The sequence below is a fragment of the Coccinella septempunctata genome, chromosome 1 (assembly GCF_907165205.1).
Source record: "Coccinella septempunctata chromosome 1, icCocSept1.1, whole genome shotgun sequence".
NCBI lineage: Eukaryota > Metazoa > Arthropoda > Insecta > Coleoptera > Coccinellidae > Coccinella > Coccinella septempunctata.
The window spans coordinates 45,384,396-45,403,587 of NC_058189.1; the positions used below are offsets into that span (position 1 = coordinate 45,384,396).

The 19,192-nt window shown below is 36.7% G+C and overlaps 1 protein-coding gene across 6 annotated transcripts in view; it reads left to right on the forward strand.

Moving 5' to 3' along the window:
• LOC123309797 (ankyrin-3-like) overlaps window positions 1-19,192 on the forward strand; it is a 224,506-nt gene that overhangs the window by 106,993 nt on the left and 98,321 nt on the right. For all 6 annotated transcript variants that reach the window (XM_044893076.1, XM_044893068.1, XM_044893083.1 and 3 more), the window contains exons 19-23: window positions 9,574-9,733; window positions 11,301-11,649; window positions 14,765-15,284; window positions 15,485-16,015; window positions 17,502-17,585. In XM_044893076.1, the coding sequence (XP_044749011.1) occupies window positions 9,574-9,733; window positions 11,301-11,649; window positions 14,765-15,284; window positions 15,485-16,015; window positions 17,502-17,585 (1,644 nt within the window). The remainder of the gene's footprint in view (window positions 1-9,573; window positions 9,734-11,300; window positions 11,650-14,764; window positions 15,285-15,484; window positions 16,016-17,501; window positions 17,586-19,192) is intronic.

Sequence of the window (19,192 nt, forward strand, 5' to 3'; positions counted from 1 at the left end):
GATCGTCCAAGAGATAATACCAAATGAATAGCTCAGCGCCGAGCAAGCGTAGGTGTTAATCGCTTTTATCAGATTCTTGCTGTTAAGACCAGTTCTCATTATCCTCCTCAATCTTCGGGTGAACTCCTCCGTTAATTCTTTCTTCATCTGGGTCTGATTGATTTTTCTTGCCTGTTTTATGCCTAGATACTTGTATGTGTCTCCTTCCTTTAATGCTTCAATTTCTGCACCTTCCTTGAGTTTGAACGTACCATCTTCTATTTTCCCTCTCGTTATGTTAAGCAGTCGACATTTTTCTAGTCCAAACTTCATTTTGATGTCTTCCGAGAATCCTTCCACCATTTTCAGCATCAGTTGCATTTGTTTTTTGGTAGATGCGAAGAGTTTCAAGTCGTCCATGTAAAGGAGATGATTCAGTTTTATCATAGTTCTACTGCCGCTCTTGATGGAAAATCCGTAGTCCGTAGAATTCAATCTATGAGACAAGGGGTTCAGGGCCATGCAGAACCACAGAGGGCTCAGCGAGTCTCCTTGGAAAATTCCGCGTCTTATTGGAATAGGTCCTGTTGTAATGGAGCAATCTGCTGCTTTCATTTGAAGACTAGTACGCCAGGTTGACATGGCGTTTTTCAGGAACTTAACAATATTGGGATCCACCTTGTAAATCTTCAAGATCGTCAAGAGCCATTCGTGAGGTATAGAATCGAATGCTTTTTTGTAGTCTATGTACGCAGCGTAGAGATTCCTTCGCTTGGAGAACGCTTGATTGCAGATAACTGAATCTATTATTAGTTGTTCTTTGCACCCTCGGCTGTCTTTGGTGCATCCTTTCTGTTGCATGGCGATGATGTTATTCCTTTCGCAATGGTTGTGAATTCGGTTTGAAATGCACGATGTGATTAATTTGTACATCGTTGGAAGACATGTGATTGGTCGGTACTTGGATGGGTCTTCTGTATTCCTTTGGTCTTTAGGTAACAAGTATGTTGTGCCATGTGTAAGGAATACTGGCATTCTTTCAGGATTTTCAATGACATCATTTATTGCGGAGGTCAATTTGTCATGCATGATCCAAAGTTTCTTGATCCAGAAGTTCTGTAATCCATCAGGCCCAGGTGCTTTCCAGTTGTGCAGTACTCTGATAGCTGCTTTTACTTCTTGTGATCATGTCATGCTGCATCGGCTCATATTTTATAGCTTCAGATTTTTCATCTTCAATCCATCCGGTATCTCCATTGAAGTGAGGTTTCGTTGATAATTGTTCGGTCCAGAATTGTTCAATGGCTTCCTTTGGTGGTAACTTTCCATGTTCTCCATCCGACGATGTGAGTGACCGGTAGAAAGATTCTTCCGACTTTTCGAATGAATTATTGTCTCTTTTCCGGCTATAATTGCTTTTATATCTCCTCAGGCGTTCTGCATACAGACTTAATTTTTGCTTCAGAGTGTCGAGGCAATGGTGAGCTGTAGCATTCTCCGTCTCTCGTTCTGTGTCTTGTTTCTATCCATGATCTCTTTGGCAGCTTTCACAACCTTTCTTCCTCGATTCCCGTTCAGTCGTCCAATGTCTCTTCTTAGCCTTTCTGTTTTGTGTTGAAGACGTTTCTGCCATGCTGGCGCGTGTAATTTGTGTAATTTTAGACCATTGTTGTTCGTTCCGCGAATTTTTGCCCCTATGGTTTTGGCTGTCGTCAGCGCTGCACAGTAAAAAACTAGATGCAGATATTCCAATGAACTTCCGTTCTGTAGGTATTCAGGTAAAACGTCCTTATTCAAGATGTCGATTATAAGTGACAGCTTCTTGGATGTATTGAGTCGGGGAGGTGTTATTCGATGAAGAGGGTCTGTCCCTTCCAGTTCGGCGAAGTATCTCCTCATGTCAGAGTGAACTTGTCGGTGGAGCTCTTCCCTATCGTCCTGGAGTTCAGGCTCACTTGGGTTGCAAGATGGACTTTCAGTATCAATGTCTTCTAGGTGTTGTTGCCCAGGCATGTGAATTTCATCAGAGGTGTTGGTGTTATTCTCTATTGCTAGCGGACGCTGAAGTTCCCGTTTAATTGCGTCGATTCGGGCCGTTGGTATTAATTTATTTCTCAGAATTACGCGGTACTGGTCTGCCACTCGTTGTTCAGTGACATTGAGATTTGGGTAGGCGTTGCAAAATTCCTCATGGAGCCTTTTCCTATAGTTGTTCGTGTTCTGCCCTAGTCCCGTGATGGAGTTATATATGCGCACAATAGTTTCATTCATGGACGTTGTCCACTTCATGCGCTTTCTAACTAACCCCGCTTGGGTGAGCACTGGCTGAATATCCTGCGCAGCACCTTCAGCGGTTCGAGTCGGCAATTGAATTGGACTCGTTGGTTGCTGTTGTTGCTTTGGAGCTGTAGCTTCTTTTGCAGCAGGAGCCCGCTTCCTCAACATCCTGCCACCGACGTCCCGCATGCTGTCATGTCCAGCGCCGGCTCCAGACATGCCCTGACGATCCCCAGGCAGCGACTTGTTTCCGAGGCTTCTCGTAATCACCATTTCCATGGGTTTGTGCTCCCCTTTCTCGGTTTGGGTGAGGGGTAGAGAAATGGGAGCAGAAAGAGCACCCCCATAAAGGATGTGAAAGAGAGAGGAAAAAGGGATGGGACTGCGGACAGCAGGCGTGGCTGGCTGCACCGTCTACGTCGTTACGATGGCTACCCGGCAGGCCATCTACCAGATAGCTGCCAGGCAGGCCAGACATTATTATTATTATTATTATTATATGTTGAATCCAAACATAAGTTAGTTGTTTCTTTTCCTGGAATTTATTGAAGAACTCATTGTTCTACTATCTTTATCGATAGTGGGTCACTTCTGAAAATGGTCATTTCTCGCCGAATCTTTGAACCTAAGACAAATACCTACAAGTTACACTCTTAAATGTTTCATTAACCTGCTGAACTCAATTGTGCTCCAGACTTTGTTGACAAAAGGGTCGATTGCTAGTTTTTAGAAAGTTTTCACATATTTTGATGAATTTTTTGTCTATTAAGTGAGTGCCGAAATTTCAGCGAGAAAAAAAAATAACAGATTATAAAAGTTAGAAGACAGTGTAGGATTTTTCATTCAGAACCACAACTTATCTCTTTTAATGAACGTCATAATGACTCCAGAATTTAATGAAGAAACTAATGCGCTTATGAAAATTTTCACGCGCGTACCCAGGGGTGTTTCGGAAAAGATCTCTCAAAGGTAACTAACTAATACTATCAGCTGGCCCCCTTTTAGAATGTCTATCTTATTGTAATCTTACAGTTATGTCAGGAATGCCAGAAATGAATGTACGCAGTTTCACGAGCATTATTGTGGCAACTTGTCATGTTCTCCATACCGAAGAACTGCAGTGCCTATCAGAAATAACCCCAGTTATTTGGAGGTTTCATTATCAGATCTCATATTTTCATTGGTTCTTATTAGAAACTGCTTTTCATAAAACAGGTATCTGTCGTTCGAGACAAAATTCCTTATTTCAGTATTGGATAGTCCCTTTTTTTTCTGAGTTTTCTTCGAACAAATGTCATCTAGTTATCTCTTGTAGTTATCAGGATGCTAACTACTCTCTATTCACATATAAGTAAATATAAATCATTCACTTTCATAAAAGCACTAGGTCGGCCACGGAAATTTGAAAAATTTCACACTGTACAGTACAAAAATGTGAGGTTATGTAGCATGTCAAAACATTTTTGGGTTTTAAATCAGCGCTGTGTTGTCCGTTTCACGTAAAAGTCTCAGTATTTACATATTTTATCACAATGTCAAATTAATTCGGAAAATATGAAGTCGAAAATATGTAATGAACATAATTGACGTTTATAAAAACCGAAGGGATTCCAAATCTGGTTCTTTGTATGGAAAGGACAAGAGATCGTTTCTTAAATATATTCATTTTTACTATGGGAGAAAATTAAATTACTGGCACATAATATGGAGTTGCTTAAGAAGAGTTAATATTGGCTATCTTCTTTGGCTGAAGGTTGAAGATGTTACATCAGTTGTTAAATCACAAAAATCAACCCAGAGATAAAATTCATCTGTTGCAGTGGTAGGGTATGGGTATCTCTCTAGGGAATTAAAGGTGATTACAACAACGTTAACTTCTACAACAAAAATCATTTTGCATCAATTGAGGTCAAAATAATTAAAGGGAGTTCTTAGGCAAGAGGAAATTTGCTATAACAATAATATTATAATATATTTATTGATTCCTTAAGACATTCACAATGTATGAGACAAGTCAAATTAAAAATAGAAACATTAATTTTCTGGATGACATTCCTCGGAAATCCTTGACACTGTAGCAACTTTTTGCATTCGGTTGCCCTTGAACAAAGTTCTCAAATGCCACCACCTTTTTGACAATAGAAGGAAATTCTTCATCATCCTCTTCATTCAGAATCTTTCTGATGGTGGAAATATTCAGCTAAAACATAAGTCGTTTAGATTCAGATATAACATAATATAAATGTATTTACATTAACTATGTTCGATATCGTCTGATATATTGTAGATTTCAGAATATCAGGGTTATTATTTGAAGGAATGGACCTGAATTCTGAATAGAACGTCCTGATACCCTGTCTTCTCTCTTTTTCAATAGCATTTTTGTAAAATATTAATTGATATAAGTTGTGGCAACGTCGTTATGACATTAACGATATTTCATGAGTGCCAATCTTACTCCTTTCTAGTTACAAAAACTTAAGAAAATTATTTCATGGCCAACTGAGTGCTTTCATAGAAGTGAATGCAGTATCCCTAATTATTTTCAGAATTTTTTCGTGAAATTTCATCTTTAAAAAGAAAACCCATATATATATAATCTGGCAGACAAGAATAATGAAGAATTTTCGTATCCATACATTTATATCATGTTTTCAATTAGACGCTTCATTCATATTTTGTTACCATGACAACCGTAAATTCTTTCAGAAATTTTGATCCCCACACAAATTTGTAAATTCGAATTTCCTGGGGCTAATCGCGAATTTTCAAGATAATTCATGACAACGCAAATTGCCAATATCCCTATCAGGGCGACAAATTTTATTCCCAATCGCCTAGTCAGCAGGAAATCAATGGAGGGAAATTTGCCCTAAGGTAAATTTTTCTTATATATATTACCAAATTGATATTGGGGAAAATAATTAAGCGAATAAATCATGCAAGACTGAGAGTTATTTCTCCGAATAAAATTTCCAGAGAATATGTTATAAAATTTATACTCCATGAATCTTACAAAGATTCGAAAAATATAATTTTTATAGAAATCTGAGTTGTCAAAAGCAGTAGCAATTCAATACTATACCTCCTGGAATAACGAGAATAACAATGAAAGGAAAATTACATTATTATTCATATGTTAACTTCTGATAGGTACGGCAATTGAAAATGTTTTACTAAAAGTACTGAACAGATAGTTGTATCGTATACACGAAATTATTCCCACATTTCCGGAAGAATGACAAAAAACTCTACTGTGTATATTCAGTTCTTCTTCAAATTATTCAAATGAATTTTCTTTTGCCTTTAGTGGTTGAGTATTTTTCTTTTTTATCAAATTATTTAAATTCACAAAACACAACTTCACCTTATAGATTTGCTGCATTTCATTATAATTTCCTTATTTTCCTTTGAGATAATCAGATCAGTCGTTTTATATTTCCTTTCCTGAAGAATTTGAATGCGTTCAAGGATTAACAGACAGAAGTTAGTTGCCACCCGACTGGTCTTTTCTGAAACCGTTCCAATGAATGCTTTGCTTCTTGCCGCTTAAATCACTGCATTTTCACATTGCCCGTAATAAATTGCCTGTATATTGCTTTCGCTATAATGTTAACGACATCGATGTGTCGAATTGTACAAGTTCTGCTGGGTGAAAACATGCAGATTATTGATCGTGCACAGTCTGAGTGTTCATATTCATTCTCTGAAGATTCCGGATTCGTCATTTGAATTTTTTACCAAACTGTGCGTTACTAAATGTCTTATAAGTGTTTTGTACTTTTCAGACGTCAGCTCAACACCATCTCATGATATCTTTTTAAATAGAAGAACTAGAAAAAAATATGTGTTTATTTAATGATGGGGTTGAGCTGATGTTTGATCTTTGCATGTACACAGATATGATAATTTTCAGCTCAAAAGTCCAGTGTTGCGAAAAATATTGCAGCTGAATATTACTTAAAATTCGGAGGGATTTCTTTCCAAATTCATTAACCCATCAAAATATCCTATATTCTTTCATTTTTCCAATCAAAATTATGATTCTTCAGTCACATGCAGTTATTTGTAGATTGGAATATTCTCCCATGATAGAGATTTGATTAATGTCTGGGTAGTGTTGTATCCTTCAACAATAGATGCCAGCAAATTGATTGCTTGAATTTCAAGTAAATAAGCGAAGGAGGCCAAAAGAATCAGAGAGTACAGGAACTTTCTATATATCTGTCTTTCAATGAGAACAAGGGAGTAAACAATAAACTGTTCGCTCTATATTCATAAGCAGCGAATTTCTATGTCTGAAATCCTGTTCACAAAGCGCACATCACTTCACAGACAGCTTTGAGAAGTTTTCTGATCTCTGGTGAGGTTCTTGATTACTGGTTATCCTTACAGAACCGTAGGACCCTAGACAGGGAGGCAATGAATACAACAATAAGAATTAATCCAGATGCATACCACTCGCTGATATGAATACCAACAAGTTGAACAAGCCAATTTGCCATCGTCAGAGCCATCGTAGGAAAGCAGATGCAGACCATAGTTTCGGTCTCATATGACCTAGTCAGAGCAACACATCTTCTTTTCTTCGGTGGAACGTTCTCCATTTAGTGGCCTTGACGATGGCAAATGGGCTAGTTCAATTTAGATCGTAACACTTGCTGATATTCATATCAGCTGGTGGTATACATCTGAATTAATTCTTATTACATTTTTCGATATTATCTTCAAGAATCTTCAGCCTTCACTACAGAAAACAAACATCTTTAGATGGTAGTTCAAGTTCGCCGAAAGAAGATATTGGTTTATATTAAGGAGATAATATAGATTGAAGATGAAACAGAGAGATATATTCAGAATACTGGGGAATCTGAAAGATTTGGTGGATACTTCTCATTTCGAAGGGAATAATGCCAGAAAGCCTGTTTTCTGAAGATAACCCATTCTTGTGGAATTATTTATGGAAAGAAGATGTAGTACCGTCGAAATAAGAATGAGAGAGGTGTTTCAGAGCATGCGTAAATGAAAGAATACAAAGCTTTTGAATTCGATAATATCTTTTTGATTGATTTAATACTTACAGAGTATGTTCCGTATTTCTATAGTTGGCAGTTACATTATTAAGGAATATATGGCTTATGACCCTCAAATACACGTTTAACCTTATTCTGTTCTGGAAAATTTTAAACCGTGATGAAAATGTTCAGACAGACAGGTTGCAGGTTTATCTTACTGATTTTCCTTTTAGAAATCGTCCAACGAAATTAAATATATGTTATACCTCACTTACTCCCGCTTTTATCCTTTGTGATTGTCATCTGCACAACACTTCAGTTAAAATTTAGGGTCCTCGAAATTGCAACTAGCCAAATATTGTTTTTCAGTAGCATTCATTTTCTTTCTCTTCTCAGAATATCAGGTAATGAGAGAATTAAAAATCGCAGAGCTTAGTCCTCTCTTAACATGGACAATGATTAAAAAACTGAGCATTGAGTAGAACTTTAACACGATGCTTTGTAACAGGGAAGAATGGAAAAAAGAATACACCAACCAAAATTTTTAGTAAATTTCATTCAATGATATAGAGATGGTTCAAAAATCACAAAAAGGACTGGCGCTGAAATAAATGGGGCAAGCACCAAGTGAACACTATCGTTAGGCAGAAATACATAAGCCTGGACTATCCATTGTGATAGTCAAACCACTCCTATATAACAGACTCAAAGCTGATATGGAAATGCCGAAAAAACTCAATGAAATAGGCAAGAAAAAACAAGACCTCTTCAGTCATATTGAAGAGAATGGGTTTATCAGAAACTGACTAGTGTACACTCTGTGGGGGAGGAAGAAACTCCGGTTCGCCTAGTTAGTTACAGAATACTTCCCCATTATTGCAAGCTTTTGCAAGGAATGCCTAGGCCTCCTTGATGCCCTTTCGGATACTGAAGTTCATTGGAACCCTGTAGCTGGAGACTGAGCTGTAGATGACGCAGTTGTGAGAACATCTTTGATGGGGGGCACAATAGACCTTAAGGTCGCAGTGAAACGTAACCCCCTTGCCAAACCATAAACCATGGGTCCCCAAGAAGTAGGGATCCTTGAGAACAAAATCTAACAAAAATTTTTTGTGCATGAGAATACTTAAATGTTCTTCTTTTTTTTGTTACCAGCACAAAACATGTATAAAGCATATTGTATGAAGTAAGTTCGACTCTTGGTCGATTCACTCGATTTCAGAAATGTATGTTCACAATAATCTGGGCAGTAATGATACCCAACGAGGTTAAGTGTTGATTACTTTCAAAGAAAAAATGAATGGTTTTTTTGTCCTTTCAATGGAAACAAATCTATGAAGAATCAGATGACACTAAAGACCAATTGATTGTAGGTACAGGATATTTTATCAGACCCAAAAGCAAAAAATCAAAATATCTGAGTCCTGGACTGTACTTTTCTGCTATGGTTCGTATGTTCAGTTTTGATGGACTAAGATGACAATAACTGCCGAATTAGAAAGCAATTCATATGAATATTCTTGTTTCAATCAATCCCATCTATTCTGAATATTTCATTTTCAGTAGGACGAAAGAAGGATTTAAAATTAAAGGGTCTTTGAAATTGACCATGAAAGATATTCGGTCAAGGTCGGCAATGCTGCATATGATACTAGGATAAGTCATACTAATGCTGTTCTGTGTTTTCCTGATTTTTTCAAACAATAGCTACTTGGCCACAGGTTTCTTGGCGTAAGCATGAGATTTCGAATACTGTTGGTGCGAAATCAGAAGATTTTGGCAGTCAGATCTTCAAACGAGCACTCTCAATGTTTTAAAACAACATGGAAATATGGTAGCATATTGCAGAGAACAGATGTCCAGAAAATGACTTCCACTTGGGGTCCCAGCTTTTTTTATTAGATCCCCACTTTCCTTTCCCACCACCACTAGTTTCCACGTCTTCGAAAAAAAATGTAACACGTTTTCTGCCGACTATCTATATGCCATGCTTGAATAATGAATATGACATTATGTTATATGTGCTACTCGCATTAGTGCGTCCAGGAATACAGGTTCTGACATACTGAAAATCTATCTACGCACTGATTGGTATTCTTAATTATTACTATCAAACAGTTTAACAATGGAAAGTGAAGACTGTTTTTTATGTGAAAACAAGTCAACCCTCATTCATTTTCACCGGATCAAGGTATCACATAATTAGACTACCCGGCACCTCCCGTTTCAAGCATGTTTGGCGTAGTGAGTTGTTTGCAAATATTGTCATCTGCTGCAAATAACTAATCAGCATTTCATTCAGGTGGAACATCCAGAGCTCAATGGGAGGACGTCACTGGATCAACACCGTTAACGTTCGTGAATGACTGTGTTTCTTTCACGACTACAGTATCTGCCAGATTCTGGTTGATGGATTGTAGAAACATCGGAGATGCCACGAAGATGGCTACTGAACTATATAGGTGAGTTTCTAATAGCTTTATCAGGTAACACAGTACCAAAAGATTATAACTGTATTTACAAGTTTTTTTACAAGATACACTAGAATACTAGATATCCTAGAAATTAGTTGAAAGTTTTACCGAAAGAAATGCAGGGACTTTTCAGATTTTTGAGATAAAATTAACCAACAAATGACTCGGGTCAAGTCAGAGATGGGGGGATGGGACGGTAGCAAATTGCTGTACTTTTTTGGGACATTTTCGGTATTTTGAATACAAAATCTTCTACAAGATACATTTCTACACCAAAACATTATGTTAGTCATGTTCAAATCCGGAGAGTCGATAGGAAATTTACATTGCAATACTTGTACATACTCGCGTGTGAAAATTAATTGTTAACTATTTCAATTTCTTGCTCAGGAATTCTAGGGGTTGTTTAGGAGATCACAAATCAGAGGGGGTTTTCTTAATCTAACAGCTTGAAGATGATAACAAGAAATTTTTTTGAAATATCTCCCTTCCTGTACCTTTAATCGTTTCTGTATACATTATAAAAGTTGTAGATAATAAAATTCTATAAAACTTTTGTCTTGGGCAATTTTACATACTTCTAACCGATTTCGAGTTAGAAGGCGATAAGGGCGAGGAGCTTAGCCACACATGCGAAAGGTCAAGGTCAAAGTAGAAACTCAGTCCAATGTACAAAACTCAAAAACAAAAGAAGATAGAGGAATGTAGTTGATGGCATTATTAGTTTCTCAAAAAAAGACGACATGAATGATACATTCATTTTCCTCTATCTCGTTGGGTTAAGAAGTTGTAGTATCAGCAATTTTGCCCACCCTGTACACTCATCGCCATATATCTCAAAAACGTTCAAACGTGGAAAAATTGCTTCGGACAAATTTGTAGAAAATGTGATGCTCTACAACTTTTATAATGAATGCGAAAACAATTTGAATCCCAAGAGGGGAGATAATTCAAAAAACTGATTTTTGTGACATATGGCCAATTTTCATTGTTTCGGCTTGAATCATTAGCTTCAAAATAAGAAAAAAAGCCACCGCGCTCTAGAATGTACACGTGCCATTTTTTTTGCAAGTTTGGCACCCTCCCACACATTTTCGTCAAGCTTTAATTGTCAGATTAAAAGAAGATATATTATCATATTTTCAACATATAATTAACCACATAAATCTTAATCTGATACTTTCGAGTATGTAAAATGATCGTTTTTTTTACTATTCTGAGAGGCTGTCTTATACAATTCACCCTATAGACAGATCTAATTTTTGGTAGAGGTACTCTACAGGGTTCAAGGTATCTCCCCTTATATTAATCTGACAAGCTCGAGTAAATCATGAATTTATCTCTTGGGCTCCCCAACTATACGGTTATTTCTTAGTTATGCATTTATATTTTTGCTACCAAGCCCGCAAGCCCCAAATTGAAATAGGCAATGTTGAGTGAGGAAATAATAACATCGACTTGAGTGAATAATTAGTTCGATCTACCATTCCGTACCCGGAACTGAAGACATAATGGATGAAAAATTAATTTTTATAACGGTTCGTTTCTGTTTCAGGGAAGCTATTCACGTTCCATTCATCGCAAAATTCGTTGTATTTGCGAAGAGAATCGATCCCCTCGAAGCAAGACTGAGAGTGTTTTGCATGACTGACGACAAAGAAGAGAAGACTTTGGAATATCAGGAGCAATTTACGGAGATCGCCAAGAGTAGAGATGTTGAAGTGATGGAAGGAAAATCTCAATTCATTGAATTCGCCGGTAATCTGGTGCCGATAACCAAGAGCGGAGAACAACTGCAGTTCTCTTTCAGAGCATTCAAGGAGAATCGGTTACCTTTTTCGGTGAGAGTGAAGGATCAACATGCCGAGGCCGTTAGTAGATGTCTGTTCATGAGAGAGCCAAAGGTACGGAAGTGAAATTTATTGTTAACTATTTGAATTTCTTGCACAGGAATTCTAGGGGTTGTTTAAGAGGTTCATCGTGAGAAGAATCAGATGGTTTGAAGACAGCATCTTTCAAAATTTCGAAATGTTTAATGGACGTATGCATCGTTTGATTGAACGAAGCTTGAGCTCTTAAATGACGCGACGTTTAAGCATAGAATCTTTATGGAACAAAAGGATGTTTAAGGAATTAATCTCGTTTAATGAAACAATGCATATGGCCATAAATGAGAAGTCTTTAATTTATTTATCTACAGTGTAAGCGTTCTGCACCTACAATAGTTCCAACAGTATATTCCTCTCTTAGAATTAAACAAACTCTTCATTTAGCGTTTTATTTTTTAATTCACCCTGTTCAATACACATACTCATTTTATAATAGAAAAATTATTACGAGAAAGGAAACCCTTCAATGCCAATTTTGCAACATGGATTAGTTTTGTCGATGGTGTATCATTTACGCGATAAGAAAGTTTTAATTCATATGCCAATTATGTACGAGGATATATTGAAAAATTCTTAGCCTAATATTGAACCAAACAAAATTTCAATGTCAAAATATTTTATTACCCAACATATTCTCTCTTAATTGGATACATTTATTACAGCGAACCTCTAGACCTTTAAAAAAAATGTTTCTTCTTGATCTGCAAACAAGACCTCCACAGCTTTTATTACCTCCTCGTTGGAAGAAAATTTTCGACCTTTTGAAATTTTTCTGTTAAGGAAAGAGATGATAGTCAGATGGAGCCAAATCTGGTGAATGAGGGGGGTGTTCTAGTAATTCAAACCCTAAATCACGAATTTTTTGCTTGGCAACATGTGATTTGAGTGCATGGGCGTTGTCCCTCAAAAATAAAACACCTTTGGATAGCTTTCCGCGTCTTTTCTCTTTAATTTTTTTCCGTAGAGTGGTCAGTAATAAATAATAGTAATCTCCGGTTATTGTTTTACACTTATCCAAAAAATCAATCATGATTACTCCATGGCAATCCCAAAAAACTGAAGCAAGAACTTTTCCAGCAGATTTTTGGACACGAAACTTAGGTCTTAGAGCCCGTTCCCACTTGTCCGATCAGTCTTTTTGCCCTGAAACCGGACGCCGGACGTGGGTGTTCACATTATATCCGATCAGTCTGTTTTGCCGGAAGGTCGGTGGTTCGACTCGCCGCCAGTTTACGTTTGTATTTTGTACGCGATGGACGGCATTGAATAAAAAATTAACTTACCATATTTTTTTCTTTCCTTTTCGTCCAATTTCTCGAATTCAGGATTTAATATTAAGCAAATTTCACGCCATGCTTCTAATCGTCGATTAGTTAATTTGTAATCGTCCAAAGTTTTATCCCACAATACGGGTTTATTTTCGACTAGCGATATTAACGCGCAAGCGTCCACGTCCATTTTCCACTAGCACTAACAACTAGCGACGCGAGAAAGAGCGGGCTCGTCTTCAGTCTTGACCATAGATTCATCTATGGTCTTGACGGAACGTTCGTTCACACTCATCCGATCCGGGCGTTTTGACTGATCATCGCAGTGGCAAAATGTCCGTCAAATAAATCGGATCAGTCTTTATTCCCGGATCAGTCATAATGTGAACAGCTCCTATGGAGCTGTTCACAAATTGTACTGCCACTGGCACATCCGTCTATTTAGACGGACCGGGAAAATAGACTGATCGGATAAGTGGGAACGGGCTCTTAGGAGAACCAGAGTGTCGACATTCCATCGATTGTTGCTTTGTTTCTGGATCGTAGAAATGTACGCAAGTCTCATCCATAGTAACAATTCGGTTTAAGAAGTCTACATCGTTTTCAAATCGAGCACAGATCGAACGCGATGCTTCTACACTTTTGGCACGCTTTTGGTCAACATTTAATCCTTTAGGGATCCATTTTGCAGCAATTTGTCCAAATTGACGTGAATTATGTGGTGAACGCGTTCGTATGAAATATTTAGTGTTTCTGATATCCGTTTTAGCCCAATTCGACGGTCTGATAAAATCATGTCATGAACTGCATCGATATTTTCGGGGACTGACAGAGAAACTGGCCTTCCAGATCGATCATCATCTTCAATAGAAAATTTACCTCTTTTGAAGCTTGCAGTTCAATTTGTCACGGTCGCATACGGAGGACATTCATCACTAAGGGTATTAAGCACATCTTCGTAAATCTGCTTACCTAGTAATTCTTTTAAATACAGGTACTTGATGATGGCTCGATACTCCAATTTTTCGATTTCTAAAATTTCGACGGACACCTTCTTTCTTTTAATTTATTGCGTAACTCTGGTTTACTTTTTTGACCTCAAACTTCACACTGACACTTCTAATGAGTTATTGTTCGTAGCTATGGTAACGCAATAGTTTTTTTATGCATGGAACTGGTCTAGGCTAACTAGATATCAATTTATCCTCGTACTTATAATAATAATTAATACCTCAATCATTACTTTATACCAGCATCGGTTTTCACTTCATACTTGTAAAATCAAAATATTCAGAAAATGGTACACAGTAGTCACACTATCGAGTTTTACCAAGAGTACCTTATTCGTGTAAAATTGAATGATCAATAAGATCACTCGAAATTTTGATTAATAAATCTAACCTTAAGACAGTTATGTTCGATATTACTTGGTACGAACCGTGTATCTAACGCCCTCTATAAGAGTCAGATATAAAAACAAACTCATGGGAGGTATCAGCTTCTAAAACATATTCGCATAAAATTACATTACAATGTTGCCAGTAGCTTCGATAAAATCGTTAGAAATGTACGTTTGTTTTTTTTCTTCTACGCCCTCCATCCTGAATACGGATGGCATGAAGAAAAGTTTTAGCTAAGAAAACCACAATTATTTTTCACTTTTCTACATATCCTAGCAACACCCTGTATATTTTCCGAATTTCGATTTCAAATTTCTTCACTGAAATTGCTGGAAATCACCCAGTATGTGGATGAATAAATTTATTCAGGCAAATATGCGATAGAAAAGTGTCTTTCTAATTCCGGAGTATCTTGAAGATTTGTAACCTGTTGCCATTTTTATCTTGTTCTAATTTTTATAGGTTCAGAAAGGAGAAGCACCACAACAGCCAATCTGCATACTGAATATCGTTCTGCCAGACGATATCGTCTCCGAGACTATTTCACTGACAGATTCTGATTCCATCAGGAAGAAATACTACGCCAACGAAAATTTCGACTACTATAGGCAAGATCCAAGACTTACGGACATTAGTAATCATCTTGGTGATGACTGGGTAGAACTGGCCGATCAGCTAGGATTAACCAGTTCAGAAATAAATGTAATTAAGTCTGAGTATCCTGATAGTGTCGCTAAACAAGCGCAATCCATGCTGAGAATGTGGTTGTCACAATTAGGAAACAAAGTACAAACAAATACATTAGAAATTGCCTTGCGTAGGATAGGTAGAGAAGATATAGCGAATCAGTGCCTAAATATAGACAATAGAAATCAGGAGATCTTGAGGATAAGAACGGAGGAGAAAGAAAAACATAGACTGATCAGTGATAATAGAATTGAAGATATATCTAAGCAGGAAAAATATAGTAAAGAAGAAAAATGTAAGTAAAAATTAGTATAAAATTTTACATTATTGATGAAACAAAGATGCTGTGAGTTATTAGGTTAACCTAGTTTTCAGACAATATTTTTATTGTTAGAACATTAATTTATTGGTCGTTACCTAATCAGTATCTTTGGGATCAGAACAATCTGATTATAACGATTTATTTAATGAAATATTGTTTTTTTTTCACAATAGCCAAGTTATTCCAAAATCTCGACAAGTATTCGGCCGAAGAAAAAACATTCGAGCCATCAGACGAAGAAGAGGACTTCAACAAAACAGTACCTGAAAGACGTGAGCAAATCGTCAAAAGACTGTCAACGGAAAGAACTATTCCGGCTTCTTCACAGCGCGTTGAAATTGTCCAGGAAATAACTTCTATCAAAAGACAGAGTCTTGTTGAAGATAAAATCGCGGAGGTTCAACAAAAAGCCAACATAGAACCTATGAAAATGACAACAATAAAGCCAGTATCGAAAATCATGCAGGAGAAAACCAGTCTTACTGAAAAGAAAGAACAGAAAATCAGCACACACCTTCAAGAAGAACCAGAGCAAACTGAGAAAACACGAATTGATGCGCAGAATATCGAAAAAAGGGACGATCCTAATATGCGTAATTTGGATAACCAAGAGAAACCAGACAGAAGGGACTCGGTGCTTCTTGAAGAAGTTACCCAGCTACTAGAGACTAGAAAACCTTCGGCTAATCTGACGAATCAAGAAGGTGAGTAGGTAAACTTGAGTGCATATTTATAGAGGCTAAAGTAATGAGGTGAACATAACATTATAACAATATATGAAACTCTAGGTAGGTTAGCATTTGCAGTTCTGTACTAAGGTACAGAAGCTCAGAAATGAAGAACCGATTCCGTATAATATCTCCTGTGCAATAAAAAAAGGAAATAGAATTCTCGAACATACGGAAAACAATTAGCAAAATGATCCAGTTGCGAATATAGGATTATGCCTTGTAATGTTAGGGGAAATGTGATATCCTCGACTGTGACTGTGAAACATGATTCAGAATCGATTCTTACTGTACTGCAAAAAAAACGTCACGTGTACATTATCGAGCGCGGTGTCTTTTTTTCTTCATTTGAAGCTAATGATTCAAGAATAACGGAAATAATATAATGCACAGTTTCAGCAAGCCGACACAATAAAAATTGGCTATAAAGGTCACAAAAAACAGTTTTTTTGAATTATCTTCTCTCCTGGTCTTCAATTTGTTTTCGCATTCACCATAAAAGTTACAGAGCACAACATTTTTTACAAATTTTGTCCTGAGCAATTTCTTCTACGTTTGAACGTTTTTGAGATACATAATACATGGCGATGAATGTATATTAGACTGGGTTTCTACATTGACCTTGGCCTTTCGCATGTGTGGCTAAACTCCTCGGCGCCCTTATCACCCTCTAGCTCGAAAACGTTTGAGGCTATGAAAAATTGATAGAAGTTGTATACAATTTTATTATCTACAACTTTCATAATGAATACAGAAACGATTCGAGGTACAGGAAGGGAGATATTTAAAAAAAATGCCTTGTTATCATCTTCAAACATTCAGATTAAGAAAACTGCCCTGATTAGTGTCAGATTAATGGGTCAACACGTCTGCAGTACCGAGATTAACCATCTGTATAAATCTTCAAAGACCGCTGTGATCTTGCGTCACGTCCTAATTGTTAGTCTATTGAAGAGCTTCCTTTGGGTCCAATTAACATATCCTCCAAAAATTTGACAAGCTCCAAATTTTTTTTTTTTACCATTTTCAACTCATCTCTACGGCCAGCCTTACCACGCAAACTGTCAGATTAACGTAAGGGATACATACATGAGAGACGCGTAGGGCATATACAGTATCTTAATATGACACGCTCGAGTATGTACACCTGACGATTCTTTTTACATTTTTACCGGCAGACGCTTTATCCACCGCTGAGAGTGCATACATCATAGAACCTTTTTTTCTTTCTACCATCTAATTTTCAAAATCCACTATGTATCCATGGCGCTCGAGTAAATCCCGATTTAGCTGCCCTCAACTATGATGAATTATCTGATGTGTGTTTGTAGAGACACGCTTCGCCGTATTCTAATATGATATTGAAAATAGTCGATAAAACATCATATGGGAAATGAACGAATATACCTACAGATAATATTATCCGATTAGAAAATTCGATGGAAAAGTGTTTTTCTTTCAGATCCAAATTCACCTAAATTCTCAAAGACACCGCCGCCCAGCCCTGCAGATTTCATCAAGGAGAAGCAGGCAACCACAAACCAAGGTGAGTTTTCGAATTATTTGAACCAATGCTTCGAAAGTAGTGAATATTTGCAAAATATATATTTTCACGGTGCACTTATCTCTACACGAAAAATATATATTTTGTAGTCTCGATGTGGCATATTGATTGGATTAAATGAAGAGTTGGCAATATTTTGCACGTAATCAAATTATGAAATCTACGTAGGACAAAACACTATCGAGCATGAGGAAAAAAGCTTGTGAAGAGAGTAGGGGGAAATCATACATGAATGTATTGAATAAAGCAAATAAGTATTGAATTATTGGATGTGAATTCCATCTTTCTAAAATACTTTCACAGAGCGGGTCTTTGACTTGTCCATATATTTCAACAGAACATTTCTGAGGTCGAGAAAAAATGTTTTCCTTTATCATTCTTTCCAGTACAGCTCGGTTGAAAATCCATAAAAAATTTAATCTTGAGATATGTCTCACAAACGCTTTTATCGAATGGAATTATTTTCTGCATATAGTTCTTCATTGTGTATGTATTGAATCTTCTCCGAACACAAAATTCCACCCACATCTACCAGATTTAATATACTTTAAAAATTTCAGATATTCAAAAACCCCAACTTTGAAAAGTAAGTTGGAATGCTCATTTATGAATATTTGACCCTTTTGGAGAAGGAAAGCTCTCTTAGATTTCTTTTTGATGGGCTGTTCTCGAATAATCTGATACTCAAAAAAAAAATATCTATGAAATTCAAAAAATTAGTATTTTGGCTGAATTCAACTCTGTTTTAAAGATCTACAGATGTGCAGATTTAGCTTGTTATTCTGAAGAGAATTCTGCTCATTATGGGAAATGAAAATTGTTATATCTTTTTACCTAGGCCCAATCGGATAAAATTATAAAAGAAAAAAGTATTTATTTTCACCTCAAGAATCTACTGTTGATATGGGCAAGTCGATGACTTCAAACTGTATACGTAGTATTCCTCTGTCCTAGATTGTCATTGCAAACATTCATCCAATAAGATTTCATTATGTAGATTTTGGTCTCTATTTATAAATAGAAATATTTTTTTCTTAAAGAGTATTTAATATTTCTGCTTTTGAGATGCTAATTTATCAGACGTCTGTTCATTATTCATTGCGGGTTCTTACACGAAAGTAATCGCAGTTTCAACGTCCTAATTTGACACACAATTGTGTGAAATGATAATTATTTTGGTAGATGAATCATCAATTCATGAATTCTAGCTTTCCTTACATCGTATGTTCAAGAAAAACATAAGGAAAATCTGAATTATTCGGTCAATCCTCAATTAATGTAATCGATATGAAAATGGAACCGATATGGTTTCTTCCGCTCATTGGATTAGAAACTTGCTATTCTTGCGGCGAAGAATCATAATTCAGTTAAGTTTGGTGAACGCTAGGAGCAGTAGGTTTGTGGGGGTGAGTTTTAGTCCTTTTACATTTTTCTTCATTGTTACTACCATGTACTCTCTGACACGTCGTGAATTTCATGAGATCAATATGCCACATCTATGGAGTTTGCAGTTGAGAAAATTATATTTTGACATTTTTGATACGTAGTATAGATGAATTCTTCATTCTGAATTTAGAAACTTCGAAACT